The sequence below is a fragment of the Erigeron canadensis genome, chromosome 7, assembly GCF_010389155.1.
Source record: "Erigeron canadensis isolate Cc75 chromosome 7, C_canadensis_v1, whole genome shotgun sequence".
Taxonomy (NCBI): Eukaryota; Viridiplantae; Streptophyta; class Magnoliopsida; order Asterales; family Asteraceae; genus Erigeron; species Erigeron canadensis.
The window spans coordinates 1,139,313-1,161,275 of NC_057767.1; the positions used below are offsets into that span (position 1 = coordinate 1,139,313).

A 21,963-nucleotide genomic window follows, 5' to 3' on the forward strand; every position below is an offset into this window, starting at 1 on the left:
AGAAACTCAAATATCCTTCATACTTCATTAGTATGAAATTTTATTTTATTTTTTTAAAGACAACTTTGGGCTCAGCGGCATGTCTCGTTATATATCCAACTTTAATTTCAGAGGAAATCTATACTGGGAAAACTCTTGTCTCCATTCCTGTGAGCATTTTGCTCATACCAGAATTTGAACTTAAGACCTCATTAGTATGAAATAGGTTATGGTTTAAGTAAACCGATAATTGAATCTAAATTATAACGAGAGAAAACACCCGCGTATTACGGCGGTGAGATGGTGGGGTGAGAGGTCATAAGAGGTGATAAGTCAGAGAGTGTGATAGCCAAATGTCTTAGCCATACGAGCTCCGTACCCAGATTTAAAATTCGTCGAAAGTATATCGAATGACATCTCTAATGAAAGAGCATGAATTTTTAAGAACACCCATACAATTTTTATAATTTATCGATATACGGTTTTTGAGATAAAAGATTTTGAATAATTTAGAGTAATAAAATGATTTATAGAGGAAAGAGCAAAAAATAAGTGGTTGTGATTTAAGGATATTATAGGTATATTAGGTAGAGATATTTAAATTAGTGAATAAAGAAGAAGGATAATTTAGGTAGTTCAAATCATCTTTTGAGATTTAAAAAAAAAAACACAATGCTTTATAAAATAGTATAGATAATAAATAGAGAGATAAACACTAATGATAAATATAATATATGTTTGGTTTAAGTTTTGGATTTACCTTAAATTTTTATAATCACATCAAAATCGGATTGTAAGCATTGTGGATGACGGCAAATGACCTTGTGATTTCGGATCGTAAATTCAAATTTTGGAGTCTTTATGATGATAACTTATTATAAGTAATATAAGTTAAAGAGTAATATAAGTTAAAGGAGTTAGAAGAATTGAAAAAGAAAAAAAAAATTGACAATTTTATTAATGAGAAAACGATTAATTAAATAAGATTATAATGTGTTTTGTATATTTATAAGTCAAGAGTTAGTGTTTAATTTAATTATAATAAGAAAATTGAATCTATATACAATTAAAAACTAATTTAAAATAAATAAATTAAAATGACATATGTCAATCAAAAATTATGTCACGTGTCGTTTCAAATTTATTGGTAGATACAAACACTGTAAAAAAACCTTTCAAAGAATTGTTTAAAACTAGAAAGATTCACCAGATTTAAATGAATAACAAATAATCTTACGTTGCCGACCCACTTTAATTCAATTGTAATCTTCAACCAATGTTAAATAAACGAATTAATAAAACGGTGAAATTACCACCGCCTTTTAATTGGTGATCAGAAAAAATTTTCAACCATAATCAAATGAATTAAAGTTGTAGCACCGTCCCAATAATTAACAAAATATAAGAATTCAAGGAGATTAGAACAATTGAAGTTTGCGAAATTTCAATATCATTAATAGGACAATGTATGAACAATACTTATGAACAACTAGTGGGTCTATAAGTCCCCGTTGCGGGTCGGATTCAACGATCGTATTTATGTGCACAATTACGTTCAAATGTTTACAATATACCATAAAAAAATCAAACATGTATGTTAACAGACAACTAAAAAAAATATAAAAGAACATAAATATATGGCTACATTTGTTATATCAAACATAAATAAATTTAATAAACCCGTTTAAAAGTTTGCATAAACACATATCTTTTATCTCCCAATAATTATAAACCAGGGTCTTAAATTATTTTTTGATTAAGCCATAACCATTAAATGATAAAGAAAAATAAATTAGGACCATTAGATCATTTCCATGACCTCATTTCCATTTAAATTCTTCTTACACAATTTCCTTACAAAGTCAATTCATTAACTAATTGTTTTCAAAACTTATATCACGTTTATATTTTATTGCCTTTCATTCATTATAAAACTTATATACCTTATTAAATATCTTTATAAAGTTTATCGTCATCCTTTTCTAGAATTTTGTAAAATCCATTTTTAGGTTCTTCATAAGTAAGTCTTCAATAATTTAAAAACTTTCAAATTAACATTTATATTTTCCTTAAAATTTAAATTTTATAATTACTTAATTATATTTTTTTTTCTTAAAGACAAATTTAGACTTAAAAACAATGTCAACAATAATTAAATATACCAACAAATTACAACAATAATAACCGTACCCAATCCTTGAGTGGAGTATGAGGGAGATGAGTTGTAGACAGTCTTACCTCTACCCAAATGTAGGGAGATTGATTCCATAAAGACCTCCGACCAGGAAGATGTAAAAGTCGTAAAAAGGTAAAGTGTCAAATTGTATATAGATAAACGAATACTAATTGATATAGATAGATATGTTAATTTCTCTTTCGAGCAACTTTTTATCTTACACTTTTTTAAATTTGGTGTAGTAGACTTGGTATATTACTATTTTAACTTCAAATTGCCCCTATGTTACATGAATGGCTAGATGGAACCCAAGCCTTCTGAAAATCCCTCAATAACTCATATCCAAAAATTTGTAAAGTGAAATTTAAACTCAAATGGGTATAGTAAGGTCAAAAACCTTACTAATGAGTTAATGATATTGACTATTATAACTATATTATAAATTTTAACTTGTGCAAAATTATATGTTTTTGTTTTTCTAGCCAATGTATCACTTAGATATTTAGTCGTTATATCCGCTTTATGGAACACGTTTTTTATATAACAAAACTTTCAATACAAAAAATATATAACAGTATTAGTGTAATACAAATACATTTATTTAAAATTTTCGCACCCAAATTTTAAGAAAACACAACAAAACAGTAATAGAACTAAAAATAACGTATAAAAACAATACGTTGTATATGATGTATAAATGCATTGAACAAAACCAATAACTATATTAATGCAATAATGATAATTTGATGACGGTAATGTTATATATTATGCTTTAAATATTATATGAATGTAAAATGTAACGATGATGAAATTATTATATATTAGAAAACATTTTATATAGCAAACTGGATAAAAAAAAATGAAAAGAAAATGTTTAAAGGTATGAAATTTGTTTAATAGAAACATTAAAACCCAAAAATTTAGTGTAAAAAACTAAAAACGAAAACTTTGATAAAGGGCAATAGTTAAAAGATATAAAATCAAAGATAAAAATGAATAAAGGCAAAAGTCAAAAGGTGTTGTACTTTATGCATATACAATTATACTATGATGAGAGTAAAAGTTATAAAAATAAAAAGTTTAAGAGGTAAAGAAAAAACTAACAAAAGATTTTGTTGTATTTTATGCATGAGTAACTTGTACACTTTACATTGTTTTTATGCATAACTAACTTGTACCTTTTTATGCATAGTTTACTTGTAATTGTTGTGCATAAATAACTTGTACTATATACATTTCTTTTTGGTATATATAATATATAATTAATTTGTTCATAACTGTTTATATTCAAATAACTTATATATTTTAAGGATTATGATTTTTGTGACATTCACAACCAAACCTACCAACACTATTCATAAAAAATAATTGTTCTCTCTAATACCAATTTTTACAATTCCATTAACAACCCACTCAAACTATTTTTTTAATATATAATAATGCTTTAATACTTAACATTCCTTTTATTTTAGATATCTCATAAAAATTGAAATACATTTTACACAACAATAAGTTAAGTCATTTATCTTAAAAATGTAAAAAATTAAAAGAATAAAAAGAATAGGGTAAATTGTTTCTCAATATGTCTATGTCGATACTTATGATGTGCGAAATCTAGCATTAAAATTTATAAACACGATTTACTGAAAGACTGACTACTACACACTCACAGGCAGTGTACCTGATCGCATGCAGTATAGTAAAAACTGGTAAGCCGAGATCGTTCGCAAGGACTTTTATAAGCAATTGAAAAAATTAAATGATTCAAGTAAAATGGGGGGTTTTGTGGCCGAGTTTCCACGTCGCAAGCAGTTAGTGAAAAGAGTCAGTAATCCTTCAGGATTAATCGAAAGAAGATTTTGTTGTTTAAAACAATAATTTTAAAGGTCATCCATCTTGATTTCGCTCAACAACATGTTAAGATTGCACGTTCGATGAAGTTCAAATTCAATTTAGTTGATTAAATAACCGAGACTCGAATTGATCGCCAACCTCGTACCCGTCAAGTTAACAACTTCATTTGACTCTCTTGTTTAAACTAGTTCCATTATTAAAACCGGTACCCCGAGACGCCTGTTTATAGCTTCACTAATTCAACAATGGTTTTGGTCATTTCAGATAACAAATGTGTCTATTGATTGTACCCAACCATTAACCCATTAATTCTTATTAATTATTAATTACCTTCTACTGTACCCGTCATAGAAACAATCGCTTCTAATCAAGCGATCAAAATAACTTCTACCCAACCCAGTTGCCTCTAAGATTGTGCAAAAGTTATCCGCAATCAATAACTAAATGATAAAGAATTAATAAACTAAGATCACGACACAACGTTAAATTGAATCAACTTGAATTATAAAAATAATGCAATATTTACATATTGTCTCACTCCATCAAAATGAATGAGAAGGCGATTAGCCACTCATATTATAGTACGAATAAAAACAAACAATAATATATGAAAACATATTGTACCGAATGTTGAAAATCATTTGATAATGATAGATAATGGCTAAACAAATCTCCGATCACGCTAGCAAACTTCAAAGAATGATTTCAGATGAAAAACCTTTCAAAAATATGCTTTCAGTCGACTAGAGAACAGAAGATAGGGTTTTGGAATGATGAAACACGCTATATATAAGTTTCCAAGTTCTTGCAGATTCGACCCCCCATTGCGACGCAATGGGGTTTGACTTTCGCGTTGACTTTGACTTTAATTGACTCGAGCAGGCTGAAGACTTAAGGTGTTGCGGCGCAACACATATCCATTGCGGCGCAACTATAATTTCTGACACTTTTGTTATGGCGCAACACAGAGTTGCGGCGCAATGGCCTTTGACTTTTGTTGACCAACTTATTTCTTCATCCAAACGTTCCATAATTCATCCGTTAGCACTCATTTTGGCTCCAGAAAGTCATTTCCTTCAGATTTACGCTTACATACCTGTCAGTCACCTGAAACACTAATAAATACCATAAACGCAACAATTTTATACAAAAACGACTCAGCAAGCATGCTGACTTAACTATATTAACCGTGGGAAATGGGTATAAAATACGACATATCAACTTAACATATAAAGAACTATCAGAACAATAATGTAAATTGTTTCTTAATATGTAGTGTATTAAAATATAAATGTGTTAAATGTAAAATAATGTTATTACATAAAGTTAACATGTTAATAGTTATATAAGTAATACGCGGGAAAATAATCTAGTTTAAATAAAAAAGGGGCAAAACTGACAGGAAGTTGCGCAAGAAAAAACCAAAAAACTTTGCAACGTGGTAAAATCCGGAAGGTAATACAGGGTGAGACGTAAAAAATGAAATGTAATAAAAACCATAAAAGGCACTAAAGTAACCCTGCTTAAAATTTTGTCATATTAAATACATATATAAATTATTTAATATATAAATTTTTTAGAAGAATCTAAAAAACAAAGTAAATAAAACCATCATATTAATATGAATGATCCAAACTTGCTAAGAAGTTTGACATATTAAATATATATATATTTTTAAAAATAAATAAGCAAGCTATATAAGCAGGCTAGTAGATAGCTGCGCAGCTACCTGCTAGCCTGATTAAAAAATAAATAAGCAAGCTAGCGGATAGCTGTGCAGCTATCTGTCAGCTTGTTTCACTATTCATCGTTCCATTCGTGGTAATAGAGGTATATAATACCATTTTTGTTTTTTCTGTATAGAAATTTATTATAAATATATATTAGATTAATGAAATAATTAATAATTGCAGTTAGATCCATTGGTCTTGAGTGCTACCCTTTATGGAGAGGGTGTAGGTCCAAAACCCCCCACCATTAGGGGTGTAATCGAGTCGAGTTGACATAGTGCCAAGCTCGAGTTTGACTCGATTGTAAAACTCGGAGCTCGAAACTCGACTCGAGCTCGAACGAGCCTTTATTTCCAAGCTTGAGCCCGAGCTCGCCTTATATGTCGACACTTTCAAGCTCGACTCGACTCGATTAAGAATTAAATTAAGTTTCAAATCAAATTAGTCATATAAGCTCGACAACTTCAAGCTCAACTCGATTAAGCTCGGCTCGGTAGGAAGGTAAGTATGTAAAAATATATAGTATTTAAGGGTAAAATTGTAAATAAGCTCAAGCTCGATTAAGCTCGCAAGCTTTTCGAGTAGGATATATTCAGGCTCGAGCTCGACTTGAAAGTCTACTCGAGTAGCTCGAGCTCGGCTCGACTAAGACCGAGTCAATTTCGAGTAATTTGCGAGTCAATTTCGGGTAGCTCGCGAACTGTATTGTCTCATTTACACCCCTAACCACCACTACCTTTTTTTATCCCGTTTGTTTTTTACATCTATAACTTTGCTTCTTTTAGATTTTACATGTTCAGCTTCCCATCATGGGGGCCAAAACATTTATTCATTAATTAAAAGATATTAAAAATTTTGTATGTAAGAGGTTCCACACCTAAACTTAGATGTCAGACATCCTTATATTCATTTTTCCTATATATTTATGTTAGTCTTACAACCTAAAGGTTATATATATAAATTTCAAAAGTTGATAAAGATTTAAAAGTGAATAGGACAAAAATATAAGGTGTTTTATGCCACTCTTTCAAAGCCACGTATGTTTATAATTTTGTATTTGATATATGGAAAAAGGGAATATAAGGTTATCCGACACTTAAGTTTAAGTGTAAAGGGAATATAAGGTTATTTGACACTTAAGTTTAAGTGTAGAACCTCTCATATACTAATATTTTATTATTTATTGTTTAATGAATACATGTCTGAGCCCCAAGATTTTTATGGTTTCAAAAATTAATATATGGGTTTCCGACATTTAAGCTGAGGTACCTAACAACCTTATATTTTCATCCCCTTGATATATATATATATGGTTCTGGATTTGTGGACAGGTGTCAAACACTAACCGGAGATGGTACTATTCACTTCAATGACTATTCAAATAATAAAAATAAAAGATTAAAGTTAGAAAATAAACTTAATAGAACCTGCATATCATTATTTTATTTATAGTTTTAGAAGAAGTTTGAAGCTGGATTTTAAAAGAATTTATCATTTTCTTTTTTATAAACATAACTTTTTTATGCTTGATTGGATTATCTTACATGTCAAATATATACCTAAAATTAACTTGTAACATATTTGTCAACTTACCATTGATTGATGTATGAATGTGTTATTATTTCAACTAGTGGGTTTCAGCCCGGAATTGCGGGGCTTCAAATATCGTATTGGTAGAGTTTCCTTGTGCTAGGGTATTTGTTTTAAATCTTCAAACGTCCAATCAAAAACCATTCTGTTTTTCTATGACATATATTTATTTATAAACAATAAAACATGATGGTAGCCTGTCACGTTACAAATATTTTAATTATTATAATTACGTTTTGGTATTGAAGTTTTATCGCTATATATATATATATATGTTAAAACTACATTTATATTATTCTAAAAAAACTTTAAAACCAAAAAATGTTAGTTTATTTCATATGTTAAAATGAAGTTAGAAAAGTGTGTTGCGTTTAATGTTTAAATAATATGAGTTTGTCCCACATTGCTATTGGAATAAACGTTAAGTGTGTTTTATAAAAAGAAGTGTTAGTGGAATAAAAAATCCTTTTAAGGAGTCACACCCTAAGTTGGCAAGGAAGGTGCGAAGCACCCGACGCGCCTGGGCACTGCGCATGGACGATGAAGTGTTTTAGTGACGTACTTTGAACATTGAAAATAAGTGACAATATAAGAAGTGAAAAAAAAAAACAAAATTGCCAATATGAGATTAGCCCGCTTGGTAGAGGCTCTCGTCTTTTGGAGTAGAGACCAAAGTTCAATCCTTGACGATGGTGTAAATTAATATTATTTGGTGTAATTTAATATTGTAGTATTTACCAGTAAGAAAAAAAAGAAGTAAAAAATTTAAAGTGACAAGTTTGTCCTATTAACGATTGAGTTATTTTATATGAAAAATCGATTTAGAAGTTTTTAATTATTGTGGAATAAAACTTTCTTTCAATAGTTGAAAAACTCAACCAATAACAACAAAGCTTATGTACATTATATTTTATTTAAAATTTCTTTTAAGTTTTCTTTCTACCTATTAGAAATTATTTAAGTTTTTTTTTTTTTTATAATCTTTTTTGAGCTTTTTGTATAATATATGACCTAAAAGAATACATAACAAACATTAAATGCATCTCAAAAATTTAAAAACTTAACAAAATCTTTTTGGGATTTAAAAAATTGTAATAAGCAAGAATGAAAAAAAGGTAATAAGCAAGAATTAAAAAATATAATTCTGAAAAAGGAGTTGTTACATTTTTTCGATTCTTAAGGTGCATTTAATGTACTCTTATGTGTGCATTTAGGACACATATTAGAAAAATTATTTCATTACACCACTATTTTTAGCCATATTTTCACCAAATATATTTTAAGTGTTGTATTGTATAATCATATAAAATATGTTTAGTGTTGTACGCTAAAGACGGAGGGAATGGTGTGAGATGCGAGTGTCGTACCACATGGTACCATTTTGTACACCATCCCACACTATGCATGATGGTGCAAAATGAGTAAATTGAGATGAAGTTCGAGAGCTACTTCATACATATCATCTTGCAATATTGAGTCGTTGATAATGTGGGACTATCTCAACTCATTTATACGTAGATCTTGGAAATACATACATATACATATACATACTAGGTTTTTTACCCGCACAATGTGCGACTATTTAATTCATTTACCAAAGCTTTTGATAATGATATTGATAATTAACAAATGAAATCCTGTTTAGGAAAATTCTGAGCTATATATAACATTTTTTTAATTGTCATCAATAAATCCAAAATAAACAAAATTAATGGAAGCTCAAGAACTAAAAGGATATTAAAATTCTCAGAAAATTTAGTTATTATTAGTGATCTGTTTTTGTTTGTATCATTTTTCCCTGTCAAGTAGCCCGTGATCTATCTATCTAAAAGATTCAGATTTGTTAATTATATTTGATTTTTTTTAATCAAAATTTGGATGTATGAGAGATTTTTTATCTAATGCAATTCTATTAAGATTTCGGATGGCGTTAGTCTTTCAAATAAATAAGTTATATTTATAATATTCCATACAATATTTTCCTAATTAATTCAATTCCTCTATATAAATTTAAATATAAATATAGATATTATATATATATATATAAATAATAATAAATAATTATATACAAAGAAGTATGGAGATGTCACATAGGATAAATCCTACGTGGCATATTTTTAAAATAGGTTTGATTTTTTAAAGGCTTTAGAATCATTCGGTTTCCTACTGTTTTAATAATTATGTAGATATATACGTATGTAAAGATATATCTTTAGAATTCTACTTCAATTTTAGTGCTTAACATTTCTACGAATGTAAATAATTTTTATATCTTTTATAAACAACTTTCATTTAAATAGGGTAGTGGTAGTTTAAAGTATTATTAAAAAAAAACAACTTTCATTTTAGTAAATTTATATTAGTTTAATATTTTATTAAATGAAAATTAGGCGTATTGGGAAGTCCTTGCCAATGAGGTGGAACATGAGGGTTTTCTCTAGTATTTAGCTGGTTTCCTTTAGCACGGTAGTGAGACTTCCATCGCCAGTCATGCCCTCGGATTGACTGTGTATGTGACGTGGTTGATCTCTACCGGACGATGAAGATGCATGCCGCTGAGTCCAATCACCACTTCTGTTCAAAATAAAAAGAAAAGAAACGGTAAAAGATGAAAGATAAAAAAATGATGATTTTTATAAAATGAAATGAAAAGAGATGAAACGGGCGGAAAAGAGAGAAAATGAAAGATGGAACCGGTCTAATGGTTTTTTTTTTTTTTTTAACTTAATAAACTTAATAAATAAGAACTTAATGCATTAAGTCACATTTTATGTTTTTTTTTATTTAATAAACAGAAATAACCGTCAATGACCTATTTTTTACTTAATACATTTAGCCACTATCTATATTATCTATATAAACAAACTACCCTCCCTTAAATTTAACACTCTACCTTTAAAATCTCCAATTTACCCTTTTAATCTATATTACCATAAAACACTTTATTCCTGGAATTCCAAAAATACTCTTAAAAAAACCCTTACGCGTGTTCCTTCCCTTCCCTTAAGTTGCTCATATAGTATACCAAAAACACACATGCGTTACCGAATTAATAATCAATCAACATAAAAAACGTTCACTCTAAAATAATAATGGTGGTAAGAAACACTTGAGTTAAATCATACATTCATGTAATAACACGGTACAACTATTTAACCAGCGGTTTTTTCCTATGTCCCACTGCATCGCGCGGTTACAAGGCTAGTTTATATATATTCGATCACTTAATACAATAATATATTGAGCATTTAATGAGTGGAAGAAAAAAGAAACTGCCCCTAGGAAAGTAAGGCCGCGTTTGGTTCACAGAATTTGATGGAATCTGATGGAATTGGAATTGAATTCCATTCCTTAGTGTGTTTGGTTGGTTAAAGATGGAGGAATCACATTCCGTTGGAATGTTAACATTCCCTTATTTGATGGAATCTCCATTCATTGGAGATGGGGGAATGAATCTCATTCCGTCCCTCACTTGAATCTTCAAAAAATCAAAAATATTCCGTCAAATTCCATTCCTTCAGATTCCAATTTCTTTGAAAAATCCCATTCTTTTTAAAAACATTCCGCGAACCAAACGCGCCCAAAGAAGGGGATTTTAAAAAAAGTCTCCCTAAAGTTGTTAAATTTGTGACACATACGCAAGACAAATTCATAGTTTCACTCAAAAATAACGTATTTTTCATTGAAAACCTTTTCATTAAATTCTTTCATTCTATACATTTGCCTTCTCACTTCCCACCAACACACACTCACAGTCTCACACTCACATCTGAAAGAAACACACAAACATTTCTTTTCATTTCATTTTATTTATATTTAAAATTTTTTGAGACAAACAAAATCCTCCTAGATACTGGTTTTTTATAATATTTCTTTTCATTTCATTTTATTTATTTTTAAAATTTTTTGTCAAAAATCTCATCTGGGTTTTGTTTTTCTTGATATGGGTATAGATTATTCCTTAAAAAGATTCAATCTTTGATATGAAAAACATGAAATCTTCATCTAATTTCATAGTGCCCTCAAGGTGTTTGTGAATTTGTCTTAAAGAACAAATTTTTTTTGTATTTTTAAATTTTTTGTTCTTTTGAAGCTATGCAATCAAGGTTAGTAACAATGGAAGAAGGCAAAGACTCGATAAAAACAAATCAAACTAGGGTTTTCCCGTTTAAGTTACTTAGATTTATGTTAGTTCTTTTAGTAATAGGCATTGTTTTATCAATCATTAGTATACGAATGAATCGAAATATGGGCATTCGAAATATGGTTCCAAGAATAATAACACAACCTTGTTTTGAACAACCTTTAAGTTTGCAAAGTTTGATTAGACCTCCATTAAGTTATATGCATAGTTTGAATGATAGTGAGTTGTTATGGAGAGCTTCATTTGTACCTCAAATTACAGAATATCCTTTTAAACGAATACCGAAAATTGCATTTATGTTTTTGACTAGAGGACCTTTGCCAATGTCACCATTGTGGGAGAAGTTTTTTGATGGAAATGAGGGACTTTATTCCATTTATGTTCATTCTTTGCCTCATTATCAACCAAACTTTACGACATCTTCAGTATTTTATGGCAAGCAAGTTCCTTGTCAGGTTAGCAACAGTTCCCTTTTCATGTTCTTTCATAAATTGTTCATTTGTTATCGATATGAGATTGCCGTAAATGCTAATTTTAGTGTAAGATTAAAGAGTTTATTGTTTGAATTTATGCTTTACCCAAGCTGTTATTATACTTCGATAAAAAGACTAGAAACAACCGAAGTAATGAATATGGTTAGAACAAAGCATTTAATTCGTAAGTTTACATCTCTCTTTTCATTTTTATGTTTTGAAATTTACATTAATATGTTTTTGGGTCAAGTTTGTGTGTCACTAGTGAAGTTATGGATGCTAAGTTGAGTCTAGTTTTTTAGTTTATAATATGGCACGTGCTAAAAGAAATCTATGTCCATTGCTAACAGGGGTTTCCTAATAATCAGATGGTTACCCTTTCCAATCTTACATGTGATTAGTGATTCATCTCTTGTTCCTACAACTCATTGCACGTTTTATTTCTTGTTCTTGTATTTGTTAGATCCACAAATAGTTAGTGGAAATGGCAAAAGCATCATTAAAATACAACAAGCTAGTGTGGAGTAGAATTACGATAATACAGTAATTATACTATATGCATAGGTATGGCTGATTCTGTGAAGAGATTTGCAGACTGATTTTGTATTTTCTACGTATTTTAAAATTTATATGGCTTGGGTCCTATCAGTATTCATATGTGTCATCTATAGGATCTGAAAGCAGTTTTTCTCTAGATGGGCAATACAATGCACTCCCAGTCCCAAAATGAATGTAACATTTAGCTCAATTTATAACTTTAATAAATGTCTTTAAATATTAGCCAAGCATTGTATTATTGTGTATGTAAAATATCATTCACAAGTATCTGAACATATAAATCTGAAGTTGTGTAAAGTAACCTTTATCAGCTTATCGTAGCCTGTATACTGAACAGAGGTTTCTGGAATTTGAACTTGGCTAGTAAAATTAAAATGTTTGCCGTGTACACTTTTATGATTTTGACTACGGCATTTTTTCTTCCATTAAATATTTTGTGGTTGCTTCATAGTTCATACTCTTGGTGACTTCATTGACTCCTAAAAATATTTCAACCTTAACTTAACGGTGACATACCTTTTCACTTGTTGAAATTACAAAGGACATCTTGCTTATTGGTAGGTTAGGTGAGAATTTCAACCCATTTACTTGTGACTAGCTCGATTTGGGTTGTGTTTATTTCAGAGGCATACAATCTCCTACTCGTGATGTTTTAAGACTAAGATTATTATTTTGATAATATTGTCTGTGTATTCATAATTGAGACCTTAATTATTTGAAAAACTTTTTAAATATGGACAAAAAAATGTTTGTGGTCAAATTAATCCTTCCAGCCAGTTTTGACCCATACTAAAAAGTAACATTTTAACCCCAAAACGTTTTGACCCTCAAAGCCCCGAGTCGCCCATCTTGTCACTTCTAGTAGGTTAGACAAGGACTGTTGCTTTACTTTGCAGTTGCAGTGTTATTCTTGAATTCGAGTCTATTTAAATTTTGTATAGAGTTTTTGCGTAAGGAACTTTAACAGTTAAACTCACTATTACTTTATTTATATAGACGGTGGAATGGGGAAGGATGAGCATGTGTGATGCTGAGAGAAGACTTCTAGCCAACGCTTTGCTTGACATCTCAAACGAGTGGTTTGTACTCCTATCAGAAGCATGCATACCGCTTTACAATTTCAGCATTGTTTATCGTTACATATCAAGATCCAGGTTCAGCTTCATGGGTGCGATTGATGAGCTAGGCCCGTATGGCAGGGGTCGATATAATCCTAACATGTTACCCGAAGTCGACATTTCCCAATGGCGAAAAGGGTCTCAATGGTTTGAAACCAACAGAAATCTTGCGGTTGATATCATCAAAGATACCAAATTTTACCCCAAATTTGAGCAATTTTGTAGACCTGCTTGTTATGTTGATGAGCATTATTTCCCTACAATGCTCACAATCCAATCCCCACATTTATTGGCAAATAGGAGTCTTACTTATGTAGATTGGTCAAGGGGTGGTGCTCATCCGGCGACATTTGGGAAGAATGATATTACAAGGAACTTTTTCAAGAAAATCTTAGAAGATCAAACTTGCATTTATAATAATCAACCAACTTCAGTTTGCTTTCTCTTTGCAAGAAAGTTTGCTCCAAGTGCTCTCGATGCATTGTTACAACATTCCTCTGAGTTCTTTGGCTACTAATTAACTGTATCTCTAGATAGCTTTTTTGCACTTGCAATCTTGCATGATAGATGATTAGATGGAACCTTACTAGGCATTATTGAACAGTTTATGGCTGAATAATAATGTTACATCCCTATGATGTAGTTGACAGTTGTATAATACAAAATGGGAGTGTACCCATCTGTTTATTAAGCTTTGATGCATTGTGTTTAGAGCCACTAGAGGTTGCAAAATGGGTGGATTGGGTAATGGGCCAGAATGAGTTGTGCTATCACTGGGTCAAAATTGGTGAGTTTTACCATTGAGTTAACATAAAATGGGCCTGGTCTGGTGACCCAAAAACATTTTTCTCTGTCCTTTTTTGAGTTTTGGTAAATTATTAGTGATGTATTAAATATGAAATGCAGCACTTTCAAATAATATGATGTTGAATGATATTTGACGCATTCAACCCATATTCACCTGTTCTAGCTGTAGACACTTTCTCGTAATTGACCTAATTGGCCTGGTAATCCGTTGGCAAATAAACAGCGTTTCCTAAACATATATCTTGATACAGCAAAAGTCAAACGTAGCAATGCGAGATTTTCGTTAAATGCCAACCCCAAATATGTTATATTCTGCTACTAAAGGAGAGTTTCTGGTCTTTGCCAGCTGACGAAACTGAGTCAAGAAACATTTACACGTATAAGGCTACTTTAATGGTATTTGACATTCACACCAAACTCAGGAGCTTATAACTCGGCTCAATGTAAGGCTACTTTTTTCGGTATGTAACACTCACTCCAATGCAGTTATATTTGGTGGTGACTACCTGCTAGATAGTCATTTGAATGCAATGGATGTTTAGTTGGTCGTTTAAAGAAAACAATATGCAGCTATTGTTGTTACATGTTGACAATTGGGTATGAACTTTTTGTATAAACATTTAGGCTCAGAACACTAAATATTACGAGTAGATGATAAGGTATGGAGTATCAAATCAAAATGTTGGATGAGAAGATTGAATATCAATACAGATATTTCTAACCATCAGTACCAAATGTTTATACGTGTTTGGTAGTAGGGAATCATAGAGAATGGAAATGTAATAAAGAATGGAAATAGTGAGAAAGATAATGAGTATTTGGAAAAAGAATGAATTCCGTTGTTTGGTACCCACAGAAAATGAATATATAAATAATAATAATTTTTTAAATAATAATACATTTATTTATAACATCTTAAAAAGAAAAAAGAATTTTTTTTCTCCATTCTCACCCATTCTTTACAATTTGTAAAGAATAGGGAGAATGAAATTGATTCATCTTTCTTCTTTTCTTTCTTCATTGCAAACAAACAAGGGAAGTCTTTCTCATTCCTTTTCTCTCATTTCTATTCCATCATACCAAACACCCCAGGGTGTTTTGGGATTGCTTTTTTGAAAGCTCTTCTCAGAGCCATACTAGTTTATACAAAAATGTGTTCATTGAAAGAGGGTGATGCTTATTTTCTTTAAAAAACAAGCAATAAGCAGATAAGCAAAAAAACAACCAATCCCAAACACCTTCTTAAAGAACTAAATATCTGTTTTAGTTTCCTTAACTCACGACAATTAATTTATAAATGCGCAAATAATGAACCATGAAGTCGTATAACCAAGAAATCGCTGGAAATATATAAGCAAGTACACAGGCAGATGAACTTGAATAATCATATCGCTTTTATATACAGTAAAAGTCCAAGCATAATAAGCGTTCTGATCATGCACCTGTATAATAATCAAACCTAGATGGGCATATGGTCAATGCCATCAACTGTTTTATAAAGCTTATAATAGTCGTCTTGTTAGCAGGGAAGGATATAAACTGCTTGTAAATTAGACAATATAAGATACTAGTGACAACTTTCTTAAGTAAACACTTCACAATTCGTCATGTTTTTTTGGATGTTGACTTTGACTGAGGTACCTAACAGCCAAAGATGCTTGCAATGCAGCACCATAAGGAAGAATATCTTCATTAAGTTGAAAAAACGGGGAATGTAGTGATGCGGGTTCTTCATTTTTTTCATTATTCATTCCAATAAAGTAGAAATAACCAGGTATAACCTCTTGGTAGAAAGAAAAATCCTCTGCACCCATGAATGGTGCCGTTTCTTGAACATTATTGACACCTAGAACATCTCCTGCAACACCTTTGAAGAACTTGTGTAATCCCCCGTGATTTATTGTGGCAGGGTAAAAAGGTTTGTTCTTTGAGGAGAACTCTACGGTTGCATTACATCTATGTACACTTGCTTGCCCAACAATAACCTGTTTTTGAGATGTATTAGTTTCTAAAATAAGCAATTTATTACAACTCGAATGTCCATACTCGTGAATAGTAGCATATAGTTTGGGTACTCGTGTTTTTTATATATAAGTTAGTTGTACCTTCTCTATTCGTTCCCTGAGTTGCATAAAACTTTCTTTAGAGAAAGCTCGAAATGTTCCACCGATGGTGACTGAATCCGGAATAACATTAAAAGCACCGCCTCCATGGAACATACCAACTGTAACAACCTGAAAGTTTTCTTTTTTTAGTATAAACTAACAATCCAGCATATCCAGAGGTAGCAAAATTTCCCAGCCAGGTAATTTGGGGTACAAACCAAAATGGGAAGGGCCAGCTGATCGATAAACATTGTCGCTTGGCATTTTCTTATTCTATAATTGCGTTAAATATGATTACAAATACCATAATAATCTTATCGAATAACATGACATACAAGGTTGAAAGCATTACAATAACCTTTTTTAGGAGACTTTTGGCCTTTTCGACCCGTTTCTTTTTACCTAGTGGCTTTTCTACAAACCATTTGATCCTTTCGAGTAAAACATAACCCAATTTAATCCATTGTCAAGTGTTAGGGTCAAAATTGCCACCATTTGTATCACATCATTATTAGAGGATTCAAAGTTACCTGAGAATCAAGTGGATCGGCTTCTCTTGACACAAGATGTTGTAAGCTGACAACAACATTTGAAGCTGCTAATACAGGGTCGATTGAATGATGAGGAATGGCGGCATGACCTCCTTTACCGGTTATAATGGCTTCAAAAAAGCCACTGGCTGCCAAAAGGGTGCCAGATCGGGAAAATACTTGACCAAATGGTTGCTCGGGATGGACATGTAAACCAAATATTGCCTCCACATTCTCAAGAGATCCACTATCCAATACTTGCTTTGCCCCACCACCGCCTTCCTCAGCCGGTTGAAAAACCAGAACTACTGTTCCCTGCCAACAGATAGACACATATCTTTGATTTATATAAGAATATTAGATGTGGCAAAAAGGGAGGTTCAGATGATTCAAGTAATGGGTCCAAAAGGATTCGGATCAGAATGGGTAGTTTTACTGGGTCAGCGAGCACTTATCTGTCTTCTTTCTGTGTTCTGCAAATAACTAAAAGAAACTTGCTCACTGCCGCGTTCCGCGGGTTTTGAGTCCCAATACCTCGACGGTGTATGAGGGAGGTTAAGATGTAGACAGACCTTACCTCTACTTAAGTAGAGAGGCTGCTTCCATATTCTACCTTAATGATAGAAAAGGCCCTCTAACCTTTGCATGGGATGAGGATTGAACCCATGACCTCTGTTTTCACTTTTCAGAGGCCAGGGTGTTCTGCAAATAACTCTTGTACTTAATATCAGTACAAGGCTATCAAATAATGATTTATTCCTTTTGAATGTTACCATTTCAGACACTGTAAGCATTTCAGGCAATATATAACCTGTAAATCACATTTGACCAGTTTCTATGTTTATACTTACCCATTAGGCCATTATATTCGTTATCAATAGATTACAACCCAACTGAGTGTTTCCATATTAACTCAGATTGCCATTTCCTCAGAACACACAAAATGCCTAAACATCATGTATCCATGTACACAAGAGCGAACGCACAAATGAGGTTGCGTATTGACCGCCATAGTTGAATATACCGTAGGGCTTAGTTTAGAAGGTTGTTACATGCATGCATGATTTGTATGTTAAACAGAATCACCTTGTGAATTAAATTTAACCCAATATAAACACCCTGAATATCCAAAATGAAGGATGCAGAAAGAAAAAAAAAAGAAGAAAAACTAGCATACCTTCAAAATATGACTATGTGTTTTGAGAATCTTTGCAGCCCCAAGAAGCATAGTGACATGACCATCATGACCACAAGCATGCATCTTTCCCGGAACTTTACTCTTGTGTTCCCATTCCACCATTTCCTAATCACAAAAATCACAAACTTTTTAATACAGAGGTCATAACCATCAACAACTACAAACGAGTCGGGCATTTATTGAGTAATTCACCTAAACTCTATTCGAGCTTGATGAGTCAAAAATGATCAACTCTGCTTACAAATATGAAACATAACCAGTCGTGTTGAGTTTCTAAGAATTTGTGCTCAACTTTTTGTCAAACTTTTACAGCCCTATGTCTCTCTGTATGTGTTAACATGTATACACAATTGGCGTATACTTTTGGGTTAAACGGTTCCACAGACATTTTGAAGCTACTTTTAGTCTAGAATTCAGCTTGAAAGAGCAGCAAACACTAATCATTTACCATCCAAACACTTAAGTTAGCAATTCAAAACACCCCTTAATACACTCTCAAGTCTAAAAGATAGCTATATTGAATCAGGTTAGCCTGTTCAAGCTTAGTGTTATCACATTTGACTTTCACTACTCAAACATATCAAAAATTCAACACTCAAAAAGTCCAAACACACAATATATTTGTCAACAAAAAAGATGTAGAATTGTCCAACAGGCAGTTCCACGAAAAAGGTTTCGTATCCTTTATCTGCTATACAAGTAAGCAATAAGCACATAAACATTTAGATAAGCAGACAATACTTTAAAATTAACACTAACCATATAAGCACTTTAAGATAAGCAGTCAAACACTTTTGACTTCAACACTAGAACTTCTAAAAAAAGTCAACCTTTAAAAGTCAAAACACACAACAAAACATGTCAGGGGCCATAATGGATTAGTTATTCATTTAAAAAAAAAAAAAACCTGCAAAGGAAGAGCATCCATATCAGCCCTTAATGCAACAAAAGGAGGATCACCAGATCCTATAAAACCAACAACACCTGTAACTGCAATTTCATGTTTATCATTATTATATGTAATCCCCATTTTGTCCAATTCTTGTTTAATAATTTTACTTGTTTCAAATTCTTGATAACCCAGTTCTGGGTTCTCATGTATCTTTCTTCTTACCCCAACCATCCAACTAAAAATCTCATCTTTTTTTGCAAATTCTAGAAACTTTGTTGAGACCCCATTTGAGATTGCAGGTTTTACAAGTGAAATGATTAAAATAATGGATGCCCATTTGAAAAGATTCATTTTTTTAAAAGTAGAATTGTGTTTGTAGTAGTTGATAGATAATGTTATAATTGAGTTTTGTTATAAAAATATGTTTGACTGTTGAGTGATGAAGATGACTCTGTCTGAATGAATTTGATCATTCATTTGGTTTTTATATAGTGAATATGGTTGATAGCTAATACAAATATTTCCACTCGGACCGGGAGAAAAAACAAACTCGTAACAAAGTTATATAAAAAAGTTTTAAGTAAAAAAGATAAGGCAAAAACAAAAAAAACACTTTCATGACGATAATTTAATAGATAAAAGTTATGTGGTGAGAATAAGAAAAAAATCTTAAAAACCACAAATTATGTGGTAAAAAGTAAAAAAAACAAAACTTTAGTGGGAAAGGGAAAAAACTTAAACTTGAAAATATATTCTGTTAAGTACCTCTTTTGCAATTACCGTTAGTTAGCCAAGCAACACCTAATGTTAATTATTTTGGTTATGCAAGAGCTAGTTGTACCTTATGCATTGACGGGAGTACTTTTAGCTACAATACTCCCCCCTTAGTAGCTGACATTAAATTTTAGAGTATATATATATATATATATAATTACGTAGTCAAGTGATATTACGTACTCAGTTGATACTCAAACGAATATATAGTTACCAAACTCTTTACTTTTGAGTTTTTCCTACAATTATCTCGTTTGACTAGAAGTTTTTATGAAAACAATCTCTTCATCCCTTAATAGAGGCAAAACATTCTACATCTCAACTACCTCATATGAATATACAGGGATCGGGTCATGTTGTTGTTGTTGCTCTGAGTGAGGAATGATGTATATTTATAACCATTATTCTTTTTAAAAGAATTATAAAAAGTTATTAATTTGTTTTTAATGAATGAATTTAATTAAACCCTAATCTTCTAAAATATTTTTAGTTTTTCATTACAATCATTACATCAATTAAATTTATAACAACGTAAAGTAATTTACGCCATCACTATCATCAATAATTGTCGCCGTTATCATCAATAGTCTCTCGCCATTACTAGAAGGGAACAAAGTTTTTGACTTTATATGCTAGTCGAAGATATTAACACAAATAACTTAAGGGGGGAGAGCCTGATCTGTAAGAAAATACAAGCCACATTAACGGTTCATGATAATAAGTAAAAACGGGTGGACTGCTATTTATATTTTGGTAGGAATATCCATAATTTATTTATTTATTTCTTATATATAAAAAAAGCCAGAATACGATCACCTGGAATATCACTAAGAAGTTCTTACGTGAAAAAAGCTTTAACTGCTATTTACGGGTTCATCCTTAGTTTCTTTTGACCTTTGACATCAACCATTATGTTAAAACTTACAAGTAGTATTATGGTAATTGAATTTTAGTTTAACAGTGTTTAGTTCAGGTTATATATCCAGGTTCTAGGTAAAATAAAACAAGTATTAATATAAAACAAATAAAACATTAAGTTTTTTTTCACTGAAAATTATGATACATCATAAAATTATTGTACATCAATATATATACATGTGCTGCGTGAATCTTGGTGCATCAATTTTACCATGATCTAAAGGTCAAGATTTTGTCTTATTTATTTTACTTTAATACTTGTTCTACAATAACCGACCCCTATATATCCATTCAATAACTGTCTATGGTAAAAATACATTTTTATGAATAACGAAGCTTTTCATTCTTACATGCTTATAACTTGTCATCTTTATATTAAATAAAATAAAATTGTTATGACATCACATTTTACAAAAATAACTAATTTGTCACCTCCAAATTTTTTCTTAAAATTAGTTCTTTTTTATTTAATTTATTTATTATGTCAAAAACACATTCCTAATTAAAGTTTATTTCATTTTAATTTTGTTATTTTTGATGTCTTTTTTTTTATTTATTTTCTTTTGAAAAATCTAATATTTTATACATAGGACTTTTATATTTTCATCATATAAGTAATTTTATGATAACATAATTTTAAACTTTTGGCATATCATACAGATTAATAAACTAATTAAATTTATTTGAAACATAAGATATAGTATTACGAGGTTATGAGTACCGCTGGACTGTCACAACTTAAATATCAAATATATGTTTTTACAAAACTTGGGTTAAACCCGGGATACTTAGCTAGTATGCTTTGTAAATTTCATTGTTTGGATAACATATAGTCTTCGAGTAGCATCTAACTTAATTGTTATTAAGACATATTTAATTTATAAACAAATTTATATTTTTGATTTTCTAGCTCCCTTATATATGAACAAATTATCTCTTACCCCCCCCCCCCCCCCACACACACATTTATCTTTAACCACTGCTCCTTTTTTCACGTGACAAATGGAATCTTGATAAATGGCATAAGTCCACCACCCCTTTGTAAGTAGTCTCACTCCTACATTTTTAATGGGCTACCCATTTGATGACATGGCGCCACATGTCGCGGGTGGGATAG

General features: G+C 31.0%; 2 protein-coding genes across 2 annotated transcripts; one reads left to right on the plus strand and one right to left on the minus strand.

Annotated features, from left to right (window-relative positions):
* Window positions 1-11,221: 11,221 nt before the first annotated feature.
* Window positions 11,222-14,313, plus strand: LOC122607647 (glycosyltransferase BC10-like). The gene is made up of 2 exons (XM_043780664.1): window positions 11,222-11,928; window positions 13,501-14,313. Exons 1-2 carry the CDS (start codon window positions 11,425-11,427, stop codon window positions 14,137-14,139), a joined length of 1,143 nt encoding a protein of 380 aa, XP_043636599.1. The 5' UTR covers window positions 11,222-11,424; the 3' UTR covers window positions 14,140-14,313.
* A 1,487-nt stretch (window positions 14,314-15,800) lies between these two features.
* LOC122608330 (IAA-amino acid hydrolase ILR1-like 4) lies at window positions 15,801-19,598 on the minus strand. Its single transcript, XM_043781426.1, has 5 exons — window positions 19,170-19,598; window positions 18,242-18,367; window positions 17,065-17,379; window positions 16,535-16,663; window positions 15,801-16,414 (listed from the first exon to the last, which is right to left on the minus strand). The coding sequence occupies exons 1-5, from the start codon at window positions 19,503-19,505 to the stop codon at window positions 16,025-16,027; spliced, it is 1,296 nt and encodes a 431-aa protein (XP_043637361.1). The 5' UTR covers window positions 19,506-19,598; the 3' UTR covers window positions 15,801-16,024.
* Window positions 19,599-21,963: the final 2,365 nt, after the last annotated feature.

Coding starts and splice junctions, on each gene's coding strand:
- LOC122607647 (XM_043780664.1), top strand. CDS start 11,425: ATGCAATCAAGGTTAGTAACAATGGAAGAAGGCAAAGACTCGATAAAA. Junction 11,929..13,500: donor GCAAGCAAGTTCCTTGTCAG/GTTAGCAACAGT, acceptor TTATTTATATAG/ACGGTGGAATGGGGAAGGAT.
- LOC122608330 (XM_043781426.1), bottom strand. CDS start 19,505: ATGAATCTTTTCAAATGGGCATCCATTATTTTAATCATTTCACTTGTA. Junction 18,368..19,169: donor TGGATGCTCTTCCTTTGCAG/GTTTTTTTTTTT, acceptor TTTTGTGATTAG/GAAATGGTGGAATGGGAACA. Junction 17,380..18,241: donor CACATAGTCATATTTTGAAG/GTATGCTAGTTT, acceptor ATCTGTTGGCAG/GGAACAGTAGTTCTGGTTTT.